The sequence below is a fragment of the Macaca fascicularis genome, chromosome 15 (genome assembly GCF_037993035.2).
Source record: "Macaca fascicularis isolate 582-1 chromosome 15, T2T-MFA8v1.1".
Classification (NCBI taxonomy): Eukaryota; Metazoa; Chordata; class Mammalia; order Primates; family Cercopithecidae; genus Macaca; species Macaca fascicularis.
The window spans coordinates 94,007,110-94,025,194 of record NC_088389.1 but is presented as its reverse complement, the minus strand read 5'-3'; the positions used below and the strand labels follow the sequence as shown (position 1 = coordinate 94,025,194).

At 38.9% G+C, this 18,085-nt stretch overlaps 1 protein-coding gene and 1 pseudogene across 10 annotated transcripts in view; one reads left to right on the top strand and one right to left on the bottom strand.

Moving 5' to 3' along the window:
- The window catches only part of JAK2 (Janus kinase 2), a 155,614-nt gene that overhangs the window by 105,946 nt on the left and 31,583 nt on the right, over positions 1 to 18,085 (top strand). For all 10 annotated transcript variants that reach the window (XM_074017539.1, XM_074017535.1, XM_065530593.1 and 7 more), the window contains 3 exons: positions 5,083 to 5,272; positions 5,873 to 5,997; positions 6,166 to 6,338. In XM_074017539.1, coding sequence (XP_073873640.1) covers positions 5,083 to 5,272; positions 5,873 to 5,997; positions 6,166 to 6,338 — 488 coding nt within the window. The remainder of the gene's footprint in view (positions 1 to 5,082; positions 5,273 to 5,872; positions 5,998 to 6,165; positions 6,339 to 18,085) is intronic.
- On the bottom strand, positions 392 to 1,311 carry LOC102144347 (all trans-polyprenyl-diphosphate synthase PDSS1 pseudogene; annotated as a pseudogene).

Here is an 18,085-nt window from a genome sequence, read left to right as displayed (position 1 = left end):
ATATTTTCATACTGTTTGTAAAAGGAGCCAAGAAACTATTGTGAAATCTTTTCTTTTGCTACTTGAAATCTGGATTGTTTTTGCTTTCTTCCTTTCTCTTCATGCTTATATTCTATTTTTTTTAATTTTAACATGGATTATTTATTTGTGTAATAGCCTTACATGTGGATGTTAACAGTGTAAACAGTACCACATATAACCATCAAGATACCTCAATTAGAATTTATAGGACTAGAATGACAGATTCAGATGGTTTAATTACATTTTAAAAGTTTTCTGAAAAAACTTTTGCAATAAAAAAATAAATTGCCCATCAATAAGTTTGATATCTGTTAAAATGATTTTTGGTTATCTGCAGATGAAGCAAACAAAGTGTATTCTCCAGATTTTTTAGGCACAGTCTGGTGAGATAGCTGCCAGAAAGAACAGAAAGAGTTGTCATTTATCTCTTGTGAGGACAATTTCTGAAAGGTGAATGAGGGTATCTCTTTCTGGGGATGGTCAAAGTTTACTGATCTCTCTTACTGCTTCACGGCAGTACTGCTGGGTGAGGTAGGTTGTTTGTTGCACACCATCACTCTGTAATACATACTGTGGAGCTCTGTCTGTATCTCCCGGCAAACTGAACCATCTCATGATCATAGCATTCATTTCTGGGAACTGCTGACAGGCAAACCCGACAGGACCAGTGGCTAACCCGAGATTCAGATCAGCTGATGTTGGTTTACCCATGTTAGAACATGAGGTGAAGTCCAGTACATCATCTATTAGCTGAAAAGCTATTCCTACATTTTCTTCGGTACTGATAGGAGATCTCATGCGCCACTGGGTCCGGGCATCCTAGAACAGAGACTGCTTTACAACTGTTGGCTATCAGGCTTGCAGTCGTCTTGAAGGTCTTTTCAAGGTAGTGTGCAAATCTTTCATTCTCATTTTCTTTTGACTCAAGCTGAAGAAATTCACCACACACCAAATCTTCAATAACTTGGGTTAAAATAGATATAACAGTTGTATTTCCAATTTGTGCCAGAGCTATAGATACTACAGAAAGAATTAAATCTCCAGCAAGAACAGCCTTCTTTTCACCTCAGATCTTACTGTGTGTTTTTCTATTCGAGAACTTGCATCATCAATAACGTCATCGTGAACCAGACTAGCAGTGTGGATCATTTCTGCAATTAAGGCTGTGGCGCGCTGGCTAGCTAGCATATGTCAGAAGTTATTATGATGACTATTACATGCTTGGGCCATTAGCACCATAATAATTGGTCGAAAGGCTTTTCCTTTTACATCAGAGTAGTACTCAGACATTTCCTTAAGTTCTGTTGTTGATACAGGCAGTTCCTTTTTTTTTTTTTTTTTTTGAGAGGGAGTCTCGCTCTGTCGCCCAGGCTGGAGTGCACTGGTCAGATCTCAGCTCACTGCAAGCTCCGCCTCCTGGGTTCACGTCATTCTCCTGCCTCAGCCTCCTGAGTAGCTGGGACTACAGGCGCCGGCCACCACGCCCGGCTAATTTTTTGTATTTTTAGTAGGGATGGGGTTTCACCGTGTTAGCCAGGATGGTCTCGATCTCCTGACCTCCTGATCCTCCCGCCTTGGCCTCCCAAAGTGCTGGAATTACAGGCGTGAGCCACGGCGCCCGGCCCTGTGAGCAGTTCCTTTCTAATGTCCTCGTACAGACCTTTCAAGTCTCCCCAACCGAGTTTGAAAGGATCAGTATTTCTCACCACTGTGTGTTTTAGTGTACGGGGTTGTGTGATGAAACCGTGATATACTATATACATTTGGACAGGCCGGTGTTAAATGCGTCACAAGATTAAAATAGGACAAGTCAAGTCCCTTCCGCCTATGAGCCTGTACTAGGCATCGGCAGCGGCGGCCCCGCCAGGCTCGGGGAGCCGGGCCCAGGTCTCCGCGCCGCTGGTCCCAGGAACAGCCCCGCGCTGCCACGCCACCAGCGCCAGGCCATGGTCTGAAAGTCGTGGCAAGACGGCGGCTCCACCTCTGGCCTGTGATCCTCCTCCTGGGACCTGGAGCCTGAAACCTCTTATGTTCTTTATATCCTTTACCTTCTCACTTCACTCCCAGCTGTTTTGAAATCCTCTTTATTCCTTTTTCCTCCATGGTGCAGATCTGGGATTCAGAAATCAGGATCTTAGTGTGACTACTTTGAAATTATCAGCATCACTCTTAATCTTCTCTGAATATGATTTTTATTTTCCTCTCTTCCCATCATTAGCTAACATCTTGGCCCACATTCCTTGAATACTTTCAGTACTCATTGTTTTCTGGTCACCTTACTTCCTGCCGTTATTTTGGATGCCCTTCCAATACTTAAAAAAAAAAAAGATTCCTTGGCTTCTCTACCCCAAACTTATGATTACATTAAATGAGTTCATTTTGAATTCTATAATCCCCTGTAATAACCTTAGGAAATTTCCTATCCTGAAATCTCCCTGTCTGACTATAACTTTATAGCCTTTGGCTTTTTTCAACATAAATGCCTTATTTTTGATATCTTTGGTATTGCTAGTGTCTTTCACGCTTTCTTCTTATTGGAACGTAAATTGGTGACCCTTTCTGGAGAGCTTCTCATAGAGCAGTTTGTATCAAGGGCCTTTAAATGTTCATATCTTTTAAACTACTTTCACTGGTATCTACAATTATATTACCCCCCCCTTCCCTTGATTATCTGCTTCACTTTTCCTAGTACGGGAACAATACAACTTAGCATTTTTAAAATTGTGCTTCCATCCCTCAAACACTGTAAGAAAAAAATCAAATATAAATCTTGATTGTTTTCATTGAAAACTGATTTCCAACATTGGTTAGGCACTTAAAACTCTTACTGGTTGTATTAGTCTGTTCTCATGCTGCTAATAAAGACGTACCCGAGACTGGGTAATTTATAAAGGAAAGAGGTTTAATTGACTCACAGTTACCCATGGCTGGGGAGGCCTCAGGAGACTTACAATCATGGCAGAAGGCACCTCTTCACAGGGCAGCAGGAGAGAGAATGAGTGCCAGCAGGGGAAATGCTAGACACTTACAAAACCATCAGATCTCATGAGAACTCACTCACTATCACCAGAACAGCATGGAGGAAACCACCCCCATGATTCAGTTGCCTGCCACCGGTCCCTCCAATGACATGTGGGGATTATGGGGTTTACAATTCAAAATGAGATATTGGTGAGGACAGTGCCAAACCATATCACTGGTAGTTCTTTTACTCTCCCTTATTTGATTTCTTTTCTGGTCCTATCTCAAACTCTTCTGGTTTTCTATCTTAAATCTTTCTTTTCACTGAATTTTTCTTCATCTCCTTCTTCCATAAGAAAAATAGAGGCATTCCAAGTTAAAAGTGAGACTGATTTTTGCCTATCAAAGTGATAAAGATTTATAAAAAGTATAATGACCATCGTTGGCAGAGATGTGATGAAATACACATTTTCCCACTGCTTATTGGAACATCAAATGGTAACCACTGCCAGAGAGCTTCTAATGCAGTGTGTATCAAGGCCCTTTGAAATGTTATCTTTTGAACAGCTATTTATCCTTAATAGAGATATACACAAATATTTATTTATAAGAATATTATTGCAATGACATGACTGTATTTAAAAAATTTTCTTAGTGTACATTTATGTTTACAATGTTAAAAATTAGTGCATTCATGTGACAATATACAATAATTAAAAATCATTAATTTCAAGGAATATATAGTGGCACTGGAAAATAAATTTTATGAACACATTGTTAAGTAGAGGGAAAGAAGATAAAACTCATTTCCTACTTTTGTTTTCTAAAATATGTTTTGGAATAATTTCTCACAACAGCCTCATGAGATAGACATTTTATAATTCTCTACTTTAAGGAAGAAAAGCCTCATTTTAGGGAGATGTGAATTGTCTATGGTCACAGAGAGAGCAAGTTGTGGATCAATATTCTAGTTCCAATCTGACTTGAGAGTCCTGGGTCTATCCACCTTGTTGTGTGGCCTTCTAAACTTTGTAATTATAGATTTAACTCTGAGCCTACGTGGTCTAGGTTTTTTTAAAAATTGACTTCAAGTATATAAGTGAAAATATAGTCACTTAGAATCTTGTAACTCAAGAACTACATTGTTTTATCCTGTAAGAATGCAATAATATCCAAAATACACTAATTTGATTAATATCAAAAACCTATAATTTATTTAAATGTTATAGCAACTTACCAATTCTATGTAGTTAATGAGTCTTAGGTAAAAGAGTGGATTTCTTTAAAGACATCTTCAAAAAAAAAAAAAAAGAGTAGAGTCATCCCATAGGCTAAAAGTTTCTTACTTCTTAATTTGTTTCGGCTGCTATAACAAAATACCATAGAGTGGGTAGCTTAAACATCAGACATTTATTTCTCTCAATTCTAGGGCCTGGAAAGTCTGAGTTCAAAGTTCTGGCAGGGGTTGGTTTCTGGTGAGGTTTCTTCTTGGCTTGCACATGGCCATCTTCTTGCTGTGTCCTCACATGGGAGAGATTGCTGTAATGTCTCTTCCTCTTATAAGGGCACTAGCCTTGTCACATGAGGGTTCCACCCTTATAACCTAATTTAACTTTTATCACCTCCTAACAAGGCGCTATCTCCAAATACAGTCATAATGGGGTTAAGGCTTATTATATACATTTTGGGTGGGGGTCACAGACATTTAGCCCATAACAGACACATTCCATCCAGATCACTGACAGTGATATCAAAAGGTATTTTGTAAAAAAGGAAAATTCTTCCTGGAAGTTAGTGACAAGAGTTTAGGAATTCCTCAGCATGTCCCTTGGCTTATCTTGATAATTAATGCTTATCATTTATTTAAATGCTTTTTTGAAGTAATTTATATTTCAGCCTGTAATTCCTTTTGAAGAAATTAAATTTATAGGTTTACTATGCACCTGTTGAGATAGTATTTCCTTTTCTTGTTCTAAGAGTTCCTTAATCTAAGCTTAAAGATATGTCTGCTAATTCCAGCTACTAGAATTTTCTATATAATTTATTTGTAATTTGCCTTGAAAACTTGGTATTTCCATCCTAATGTGATGTGTCATTTAGGGTAACTTTGGGAGTGTGGAGATGTGCCGGTATGACCCTCTACAGGACAACACTGGGGAGGTGGTGGCTGTAAAAAAGCTTCAGCATAGTACTGAAGAGCACCTGAGAGACTTTGAAAGGGAAATTGAAATCCTGAAATCCCTACAGCATGACAACATTGTAAAGTACAAGGGAGTGTGCTACAGTGCTGGTAAGCTGCCCATTGAAACCTATTTGAAATTCAAGATATGTCTTTGGCATCCTGTGTAATAGAAACGTACGGTGTCTAATGATCTGGACTTATGCCAATGCCCAGAGGGACAGGCATTAGTCTATAATGACTGGAGATTGTGTTTGGTGATTATAAACTATAACTATAGGAAGTATTTGGCTAGTTGTTTAAACATTCTTTTCACCTCTTGCTTAAGTTTACCAAGAGAGCATCATTTTTAGAGAAATGGTTTTTGCTTACATTTTCTATAAAAATATTTTTGAATTTTATGTTTTTTGTTTGATATAAATGAGGAGAAAGGAAGTTTTCTCATCAGTTTATTTTGGTTTGCCTAGAGTTATAGAAAACTGAAACGCAAGTAGTTTCAAAGCTTTTATTCAAAATTTATTTTTGTTATTTATTCAAGTTTTTGATTCAAAAAGACTATGTTCTTAACAACTATATCACCTTTAATGTATAATAAAGTTTTGTCATCTTAGATTTTATATATGTTTAAGTCATTTATGTATGATAGTTTTCTAATATTTAATCAGTATAATATGGCAGAGTAAAATATTGTTTCCACCTTTATGTTAAAAGGTCGGCGTAATCTAAAATTAATTATGGAATATTTACCATATGGAAGTTTACGAGACTATCTTCAAAAACATAAAGAACGGATAGATCACAAAAAACTTCTGCAGTACACATCTCAGATATGCAAGGTACCTAATATCCTGATTATTTGCTGTAGATGAAGCAACCATATTGAAGTAAATGTTAGGAAATCATCTAGACTTTTTCATAGATAATAAAGGGAATATATAGGGTTAAGACCATTTAAATTGTTTATGTTTATAAAACTAGCTGAAAGAAACATGTTTTATCCATAGGGTATGGAGTATCTTGGTACAAAAAGGTATATCCACAGGGATCTGGCAACAAGAAATATATTGGTGGAGAATGAGAACAGAGTTAAAATTGGAGATTTTGGGTTAACCAAAGTCTTGCCACAAGACAAAGAATACTATAAAGTAAAAGAACCTGGTGAAAGTCCCATATTCTGGTGAGTATATTTCAGTATGATAAATGAAATTTTACAGCACAGACTTCAAACTTTATTGTTGTTATTTAATAGTTTGCCATTTCTGTATTTACAGTAACAGTGAACATTTAGGTCTTTTAAGTCTTACATTTAACCTTTTTGTTTTAGGTCTTATAGTCATGGTTATAGTCCACATGGGAATAATGGCATGTGCTTTATTTTTATTAAGTATTTTCTTGTTTATAGGGATTGTAGGTTTTTCTTCAAAACCGTCTCCTATTTATGGAGGCTTAGGGCTAATTATTAGTGGTGCTGTGGGTTGTGGTATGTGTTGAATTTTGGTGGGGCTTTCATGGGGTTAATAGTCTTTTTGATTTACTTGGGTGGTATAATGGTTGTTTTTGGTTATTCTCTGGTGATAGCTATTGAGGAGTATCCTGAAACATGAAGGTCAAGTACTGATATTTGAGAGGCTTTATTATTAGGATTATTAATAGAGTTGATGTTGGTTTGGTGAATAGTTGAATATGATGGGGTGGTGATCACAGTTGATTTTAATAGTGTAGGGAGTTGATTAATTTTTGAGGGGGAGGGGTTGATTCATGAGGATTTTGTAGGTGCGGCTGCCTTGTATAGTTATGGGTGTTGGTTAGTGGTGGTTGCTGGTTGATCATTGTGAGTATTTTTGTTGCAATTGAAATTACTCAGGGTAATAGATTAGATAATTAATAGTAGAGGTTAGGCCTTTTTGGGCAGATACAGTAACAGAGGCTGAAGTTTGGGTTCGTGAAATGGTTTTTGGTATAGACTTTTCTAGTCAAACTGGGTCTAGAAGTAAAGCTAGATTTTGGCTTCTGAAGGTTGAATGGTGAATTGTAGCTGAATAAAAACCTAGTATATTGGAGAAATTAAATGTCTATAATGGGTACTTTAAGGTTATTAGTTATGAAATTAAGCTCCATTGCTAGTAAAAGACCTAGGGTGGTTACACCTAGGGCTGTGAGCTTTAGGTGGAGTGGTATATCTGTTTGGGGGATGAAGTAGGAATAATACTGTTAGTGATGAGGAATCTGGTGAAGATACTGCCGATTGCTAGGTGCTTAATTGAGTTAATTAGGTGCTGTAATAGGATAACCTTGTTTTACAACTCTGATTGTTATTAATGATAATAATCCCCCAAGGTTATAAAGTAAGCACAAGTAAATACATAAAAACGTTAGGTCAAGGTGTAGCTCCTGAGGTGGCAAGAAATGGGCTACATTTTCTACCCCAGAAAATTTCATGACAACCTTTATGAAATCTAAGAGCTCAAGGAGGATTTAGCAGTAAACCAAGAGTAGAGTGCTTGGTTGAATAAGGCCATGAAGCACGCACACACCACCCGTCACCCTCCTCAAATATCATTCTAGAAATATTTAAATTCTCTACGCATGAATAGAGGAGATAAGTCATAATATGGTAAGTGTACTGGAAAGTGCACTTGGACAAACCAAAGTCTTGTTTAACCTAAAGCATCCAGCTTACACCTGGAAGATTTCATCACAACCTGATCACTTTGAGCCAACCCTAGCCCCACTAAAAATATTATCAAACCATCCTAAACCATTAACCTTAGACAAAAGTATAGGCAATAGAAATTCTTATCTTGGCACAATAGATACAGTACCGTAAGGGAAAGATGAAAGAACTGAGCCAAGCATTAAAAAGCAAAGACAAGCCCTTATACCTTCTGCATAAAGTATTAAGTAGAAATAACTTTACACAGAGAACCACAGCCAAGTCCCCCGAAACTAAACGAGCTACACAAGAATGGCTGAAAGAGCATACTCACCTATGTGGCAAAATAGTGGGAAGATTCATGAGTAGCAGTGCTAAGCCTACCCAGCCTGGTGATAGCTGGTTGTCCAGAGAGAATCTTAGTTCAACTTTAAATTTACCCACAGAATTACTTAATCTCCCTGTAAGTTTAACTGTTAATCTAAAGAGGGACAGCTCTTTAGGTCCTAGGAATCAACCTTCCTACAGAGAGTACAAAATAATATCTCCATAGTTGGCCCAAAAGCAGCCAACAATTAAGAAAGCGTTCAAACTCAACATCCGTTATTTAATAGAAGCAATAATGTTAATATAAATAACATGAAAATATTCTCCACTGCATAAGCTTACATCAGACCGGAATAACCCACTGACAGTTAACAGCCAAATATTTTACAATAAGCACCCTATTATTTATACTGTTAATCCCACACAGGCATGCTCTAAGGAAAGATTACAATAAGTAAAAGGAACTCAGCAAATCTAACCCTGCCTGTTTACCAAAAACATCACCTCTAGCATTATCAGTATTAGAGGCACTGCTTGCCCAGTGACATATGTTTAACGGTACCTTGACCATGCAAAGGTAGCATAATCACTTGTTCCCTAAATAGGGACTTACCAAATGGCCACATGAGGGTTCAGCTATCTCTTACTTTTAATCAGTGAAATTGACCTATTGGTGAAGAGGCAGTTACAAGCAAATAAGACGAGAAGACCCCATGGAGCTTTAATTAATTAATGCAAATAAAAACTCAAAGAGCCTACAGGCCTTAACCTACTATCTCTGCATTAAAAATTTTGGTTGGGGTGACCTCATAGCATATTCAACCTCTGAACAACCTAAACTAAGACCGCACTAGTCTAAGCGAGTTAATACACATTGACCTAATAATTTGATCAACAGCACAAGTTACCCTAGGGATAACAGTGCAATCCTATTCTATCATATCGATAATAGGATGTCCTGATCCAACATTGAGGTCGTAAACCCTAATGGTGTAGCCACTATTAAAGGTTTGTTTATTCAACGATTGAAGTCCTACATGATCTATTTCAGACCAGAGTAATCCAGGTCGGTTTCTATCTATTTAACATTTCTCCTAGTATGAAAGGACAAGAGAAACAGGGCCAACTTCATAAAGCACCCTCCCCCCATAAATGATGCTATCTCAATCTAGGAAATCACCACATACCCCACCCAAGAACAGGGTTTCTTAAGATGGCAAAGCCTGGCAATAGCATAAAACGTTAAACTTTACAATCAGAGGTTCAACTCCTCTTCTTAACAATATGCCTGTAATTAACCTTCTCCTATTTATTATTCCCACTCTAATCGCTATAGCATTCCTCTCACTGAGTGAAAAATCTTAGGCTATATACAGTTATGCAAAGGACCTAATACTGTAGGCCCCTATGGACTGCTTCAACCATTTGCTGACCCAGTAAAACTTTTCAGTGAACCCTTACGACCCTCAACGTTTTCTATTACGCTTTATATCATTGCCCTAAACCTGGCCCTTTCTATCGCCCTCCTCTTCTGGACTCCCCTACCTATACCCGATCCCCTAATTAATTTTAATATAGGCCTCCTATTTATTCTAGCCACATCAAGCCTAGCCGTCTATTCCAGTCTATGATCAGGATGAGCATCCAATTCAAATTACATACTAATTGGTACATTACAATGTGGCCCAGACAATTTCATATGAAGTCATCCTAGCCATTATCCTGCTATCAGTACTACTAATAAGTGGCTCATTCAACTTATATGCACTCATCACAACACAAGAATTATTCTGACTGCTCCTACCATCATGACCCTTAGCCATAATATGATTTATTTCCACACAAGCAAAAACTAACCGAACCCCTTTTGATTTGACAGAGAGAGAATTAGAACTAGTTTCAGGCTTCAGTGTCGAATATGCTGCAAGTTCATTTGCCCTCTTCTTTATAGCAGAATATATGAATATTATCGTAATAAATGCCCTACTACTATTTTTCTAGGAGCACTACACACTATGTATTCACCAGAACTAGATACCATAAATTTCATTACAAGACCCTCCTTTTAATTGCCCAGTTTTTATGAATCCGAACAGCATACCTCCAATTCCGCTACAATCAACTTGTATACCTTTTATGAAAAAATTTCCAACCACTTACATTAGCATTCTGCATATGATATGTCTCAATGCCTGTCCTAATTTCCAGCATTCCACCCCAAACATAGGAAATAAGTCTGACAAAAGAATTACTTTGATAGAGTAAACAATAGAGGTTAAAATCCTCTTATTTCTAGAACTATAGGAATTGAACCCATCCCTGAGACTCCAAAATTCTCCGTACTATGTATTAAACCATATCCTAAAGTAAGTTCAGCTAAATAAGCTATTGGGCCCATACCCCTGAAAATGTTGGTTATACCCTTCCCATACTAATTAATCCATTAGCTCAACTTATTATCTCCCTTACTGTTTTCACAGGAACCCTTATCACAATGCTAATGATTTCTTACCTGAACAGGCCTAGGAATAAATATACTAGTTCTTACCCCAATCTTGACTAAAAAAATAAATCTCCCCTCTACAGAAGCAGCCACCAAATATTTTCTTACACAAGCAACTGCATCTATAATTCTCATTATAGGTATCCATTTCAATAACCTGTCCTCCGGGCAATGGACAATAATAAACACTATTAATCAGTTTTCATCCTTAATAATAACAGCCCTAGTAATAAAACTAGGAAAAGCCCTCTTTCGCTTCTGAGTCCCAGAAGTAACCCAAGGAACTTCTCTAATGTCTGGCACACTTCTCCTCACATGACAAAAACTAGCCCCTATCTTGATTATATTTCAAATTTTCCCATCAATAAACACAGCCAGTCTCCTATCTATTACAATACTATCCATTATAGTAAGTGGTTGAGGAGTTAATCAAACACAATTCTGCAAAATCTTGGCCTACTCCTCAAGTACTCATATAGGTTGAATGACCCCAGTACTAACTTATAATCCAAACATTACCATTATAAATCTGATTTATTTACCTTATTTTAACAATTACCACATTTCTAGCACTTAGCCTAAGTATAAGCACTACAACCCTGTCACTGTCTCACACTTGAAACAAATTAACATGATTAACACCTATAGTTTCACTAATTCTACTATCCCTAGGAGGTTTACCTCCATTAACAGGATTTCTGCCTAAATGAGTCATCATTCAAGAATTTTCAAAAAACAATAGTCTTAATACGCCAACCATTATAGCTATCATAACACGACTCAACCTGTACTTTTATATACGCCTAATTTACTCCATCTCAGTGACAGTATTCCCCACATCCAGTAATACGAAAATAAAATGTCAATTCAAAAACACAAAACCCATATTACGCCTCCCTCCACTTATTTCTTCTACCTTCCTCTTACCCATCTCTCCACTGATTCTAGTTATAACTTAGAAGTTTAGGTTAAATAAGACCAGGGACCTTCAAAGCCCTTAGTAAGTGAATTATACTTAATTTCTGTAACAAACTCAAGGATTGCAAAACTCTATTCTGCATCAGTTGAACGCAAATCAACCACTTTAATTAAGCTAAGCCCTTGCTAGATTGGTGGAATTCAAACCTACAAAAATTTAGTTAACAGCTAAATACCCTAATCAGCTAGCTTCAATCTACTTCTCCCTCCAAGTGGGGGGAGGGTGGTAGGCGGGAGAAGCCCCGGCAGGATTGAAGCTGCTCCTTTGAATTTGCAATTCAACATAAAAAATTATCTCAAGGCTGCTAAGAAGAGGTCTTGACCTCTGTCTTTAGATTTACAGTCTAATGCTTACTTAGCCATTTTACCCTTTTTTCCACTTAAGTTCATCAATTGTTGATTGTTTTCAACGAACCACAAAGATACCAGAACACTATTTGGTGCATGAGCAGGGATAGTAGGTACCACCTTAAGCCTTCTAATTCAAGCAGAATTAGGTCAGCCAGGAACTCTGCTAGGAGATGCCAGATCTATAATGTTATTGTTACTGCCCATGCATTCATCATAATCTTCTTTATGGTCATACCAATTATAATTGGGGGTTTGGGCAACTGACTAGTCCCTCTGATAATTGGTGCCCCCGATATGGCATTTCCACGGATAAATAATATGAGCTTCTGACTTTTCCCCCACTCTTTCCTACTCCTGTTGCATCCTCAATAGTAGAAGCCGGCACTGGAACCAGCTGAACAGTTTATCCCCCTTTAGCAGGAAACCTAACACATGCAAGATCCTTTGTGGATCTTACCATCTTCTCACTTCACTTGGCAAGTATTCTATTTTAGGAGCCATTAACTTTATTACTACAATTATTAACATAAAGCCCCAGCCATATCCCAATATCAAACACCCCTTTTCGTCCGACCAGTCCTCATTACAGCAGTACTTCTACTCCTTTCTCTCCCAGTCCTAGCCGCTGGCATTACCATACTATTAACTGACCGTAACCTCAACACTACTTTTTGACCCTGCTGGTGGGGGTGATCCTATCGTGTATCAACATTTATTCTGATTCTTTAGTCACCCTGAAGTTTGTTTCCTTATTCTATCAGTATTTGGGATGATCTCCCATATTGTGATGTATTGCTCTGGATAAAAGGAGCCATTTGGGTATATGGGCATAGTATGAGCCATAATATCTATTGGCTTCTTAGGGTTTATCGTATGAGCACACCATATATTTACAGTAGGATCAGACGTAGACACATGAGCATACTTGACCTCTGCTACCATAATTATTGCTATCCCTACTGGTGTCAAGGTCTTTAGCTGATTAGCTACACTGCACAGCAGTAGCATCAAATGATCTCCTGCGATGTTCTGAACCCTAGGATTCATCTTCCTTTTCACAGTAGGAGGTCTCACTGGCATTGTACTAGCTAATTCATCACTAGATATTATTTTACACGATACACACTATGTTGTAGCTCATTTCCACTACATCCTATCAACAGGAGCGGTGTTCGCCATCATAGGAGGCTTTAACCACTGGTTCCCCCTATTCTCAGGTTATACGCTTAATCAGACCTACACTAAAATTCAGTTCACCATTATATTCATAGGTGTTAATTTAACCTTTTTCCCACAGCACTTCCTTGGCCTATCCAGTATGCCTCAACGTTATTCCCATCATCCTGATGCGTATACTGCATGAAATACTATCTCATTCTTAGGCTCATTTATCTCATTAACAGCAGTTATGCTAACAATTTTTATAATCTGAGAAGCCTTTGTTTCTAAAAGAAAAACTATAACAACTGAACAACCATCTACTAATTTAGAGTGACTTTACGGCTGTCCACCATCTTACCACACATTCGAAGAGCCAACCTACATTAAATCTTTAAATGAAAAAGGAAGGAATTGAACCTTCAGAAACTGGTTTCAAGCCAATCAATAACCTCTATGACTTTCTCGATAAGATATTAGTAAACTCATCACATAACTTTGTCAAAGTTAAGTTATAGGCTAAATCCTATATGTCTTAATGGCTCATCCAGTTCAATTAGGCCTTCAAGATGCTACATCCCCTATCATAAAAGAACCACTCACTTTCCATGACCATGTTCTTATAATTATTTTCCTAATTAGTTCCCTGGTTCTATACATTATTTCTCTAATACAACAAAATTAACTCATATTAGCACCACAGATGCCCAAGAAATCGAGACTGTCGGAACTATTTTACCTGCCATTGTCTTAATTTTAAACCCTTCCATCCCTACGTATTCTATATAAAACAGATGAAGTTAATAATCCTTCTCTTACCGTCAAAGCCATTGGTCATCAATGATATTGAAGCTATGAATATATAGACTGTGAAGAATTAAGCTTCAATTCTTTTTATTTCTTTTTTTGAGATGGAGTCTTGCTCTGTCACCCAGGCTGGAGTGCAGTGGCGTGATTTCGGTTCACTGCAAGCTCTGCCTCCCGGGTTCACACCATTCTCCTGCCTCAGCCCTCTGAGTAGCTGGGACTACAGGCACCCACCACCACGCCTGGCTAATTTTTTTGTATTTTTAGTAGAGACGGGATTTCACCGTGTTAGCCAGGATGGTCTCCATCTCCTGACCTCGTGATCCGACTGCCTCGGCCTCCCAAAGTGCTGGGATTACAGGCATGAGCCACGGCACCTGGCCTAAGCTTCAGTTCTTATATAACCCCAACACCAGACTTAAAGCCAGGAGAACTTTGAGGAGTCGAAGTTGATAACCGAACAATTCTCCCAGCAGAAATACCCATCCATACGTTAATCCTGTCTGAAAACATCCTACACTCGTATCCCCTCATTAGGCCTCAAAACAGATGCAATCCCCAGATGCTTAAATCAAACTACCTTAACCACTACATGACCAGGTCTTTACTATGGACAGTGCTCAGAAATTTGTGAATCTAACCAGTTTTATATTAATGTCGTAGAACTAATCCCCTTAAAATATTTCAACACCTGATCCACATCCACATTGTAATATCACTGTAAAGCTATTCAATATTAACCTTTTAAGTTAAAGATTGAGGGGGTCTACACCTTTCTGCAGTGAATGCCTCAACTAGATACTTCCACATGATCCATTATTATCCTGTCAATAATCATAACTTTATTCTCCATTATTCAGTTAAAATTAAATTACACTTATATTATCCCTACACCAAAAATAATCAAAACAAAAACACAAGGCTCCCTGAGAATTAAAATGAACAAAATCTATTCACCTCTTTTGCTACCCCTACAATTCTAGGCCTACTCGCAGTAGTATTAATCATTCTATTTCCCACTATTTCCAACCTCCAGTCATCAAATTAGTAACCGATTATTTTCTATTCAACAATAATTAATCCAACCTGCACTAAAACAGATTAATAATTACCTATAACATTAAAGGACGAACCTGATCCCTTATAATAATATCCCTAATTATCTTCACTGCCTCAACGAACCTCCTTGGACTTCTACCCCATTCATTTACACCAAGTATCCAATTATCAATAAACCTAGGTTTAGCAATCCCCTTGTGAGCAGGCGCAGTAATTACAGGCTTCCGCTTTAAAATGAAAACCTCCTTGGCTCACTTTTTACCACAAGGCACACCTATGCCACTTATCACTATATTAGTAATCATTGAAACCATTAGCCTATTTATTCAACCAATAGCATTAGCTGTGCGATTAATAGCCAACATTACAGCTGGTCATCTAGCAACACATTTAATTGCAGAAGCCACACTAGTACTATTAACTAGTAGTTTTCTCACAGCTTCAGTTGCTTTCATTATTCTAATCCTACTGACTATTCTCGAATTCGCCGTAGACCTTATTTAGGCTTATGTCTTCACACTACTAGTAAGCCTTTATCTATATGACAACACATAATGACCTACCAAACACATGCTTGCCATATGGTCAAACCCAGCCCCTGACCACTAACAGAAGCTCTCTCAGCTCTACTAACAACATCTGGCCTGGCCATGTGATTTCATTTTAATTCTACTACTCTTTTAACCCTAGGCTTATTAATCAACACACTAACTGTATACCAGTGATGATGTAATATTATCCGAGAAAGTAAATTTCAAGGCCACCATATAACAGTTGTCCAAAAAGGCCTCCAATATGGAATAATTCTATTTATTATCTCAGAAGTTTCTTCTTTGCTGGTTTCTTCTGGGCATTCTATCACTCTGGTCTAGCCCTAATGCCAGAATTAGGAGGACAGTGACCCCCAACAGGCATTTTTCCCCTCAACCCCTTAGAAGTACCCCTCTTGAATACATCTGTATTACTTGCATCAGGAGTTTCAGTTACTTGGGCTCATCACAGCCTGATAGAAGGTAATCGAAAGCAAATAATTCTAGCACTATCCATCAGAATTACCTTAGGTATTTACTTCACCCTCCTACAAATCTCAGAATACTTTGAGGCCGCTTTTACTATCTCTGATGGGATCTACGGCTCAACAATCTTTTTAGCCACAGGCTTTCATGGATTTCATGTTATTACTGGATCAACATTTCTCACTATCTGCTTCCTCCACCAATTAAAATATCACTTTATGAGATGGCCGAGGAAGAGCTCCGGTCTACAGCTCCCAGCATGATCGATACAGAAGACAGTGATTTCTGCATTTCCAACTGAGGTACCTGGTTCATCTCATTGGGACTGGTTGGACAGTGGGTGCAGCCCACGGAGGGCGAGCTGAAGCAGGGCAGGACATCACCTCATCTGGGAAGCACAAGGGGCTGGGGGATTTCCCTTTCCTAGCCAAGAGAAGCCATGACAGACTGTACCTGGAAAATCGGGACACTCTCGCCCAAATACTGTGCTTTTCCAACGGTCTTAGCAAACGGCACACCAGGAGATTATATCCCATGCCTGGCTTCGCAGGTCCTATGCCCATGGAGCCTTGCTCACTGCTAGTGCAGCAGTCTGAGATTGACCCTCGAGGCAGCAGCCTGGCAGGGGGAGGGGCATCTGCCATTGCTGAGGCTTGAGTAGGTAAACAAAGTGGCCAGGGAAGTTCGAACTGGGTGGAGCCCACCACAGCTCTGCAAGGCCTGCTGCCTTTGTAGACCCCACCTCTGGGGACAGGGCATAGCTGAAAAAAAGGCAGCAGAAACTTCTGCAGACTTAAATGTCCCTGTCTGACAGCTCTGAAGAGAGCAGTGGTTCTCCCAGCATGGTGTTTGATCTCTGAGAATGGACAGACTGCCTCCTAAAGTGGGTCCCTGATGCTTGTATAGCCTAACTGGGAGACACTTCCTGGTAGGGGCCGACTGACACCTCATACAGGTGTGTGCCTCTCTGGGATGAAGCTTTCAGAGGAAGGATCAGCCAGCAATATTGGCTGTTCTGCAATATTTGCTGTTCTGCAGCCTCCACTGCTGTTACCCAGGCAAACAGGATCTGGAGTGGACCTCCAGCAAACTCCAACAGACCTGCAGCTGAGGGACCTGACTGTTAGAAGGAAAACTAACAGAAAGGAATAGCATCAACATCAACAAAAAGGACATCCACACCAAAACCCCATCTGTAGGTTGCCAGCACCAACGACCAAAAGTAGATAAAACCACAAAGATGGGGAAAAACCAGAGCAGAAAAGCTGAAAATTCTAAAAACCAGAGGGCCTTTTGTCCTCCAAATGATCGCAGCTCCTTGCCAGCAACAGAACAAAGCTGGACAGGGAATGACTTTGACGAGCTGACAAAAATAGGCTTCAGAAGGTCGGTAATAACAAACTTCTCCAAGCTAAAGGAGGATGTTCAAACCCATCGCAAGGAAGCTAAAAACCTTGAAAAATGATTAGACGAATGGCTAGCTAGAATAAACAGTGTAGAGAAGACCTTAAATGGCCTGATGGAGCTGAAAACCATGGCACGAGAACTACGTGACACATGCACAAACTTCAATAGCTGACTTGATCAAGTGGAAGAAAGGGTATCTGTAATTGAAGATCAAATTAATGAAATAAAGTGAGAGGAGAAGTTTAGAGAAAAAAGAGTATAAAGAAATGAACAAAGCCTACAAGAAATATGGGACTATGTGAAAAGACCAAATCTACATTTGACTGGTGTACCTGAAAGTGATGGGGAGAATGGAACCAAGTTGGAAAACACTGCAGGATATTATCCAGGAGAACTTCCCCAACCTAGCAAGGCAGGTCAATATTCAAATTCAGGAAATACAGAGACCACCACAAAGATACTCCTCGAGAAGAGCAACCCCAAGACATATAATTGTCAGATTCACCAAGGTTGAAATGAAGGAAAAAATGTTAAGGGCAGCCAGTGAGAAAGGTCGGGTTACCCACAAAGGAAAGCCCGTCAGACTAACAGCGGATCTCTCAGCAGAAACTCTACAAGTCAGAAGAGAGGGAGGGCCAATATTCAACATTCTTAAAGAATTTCCA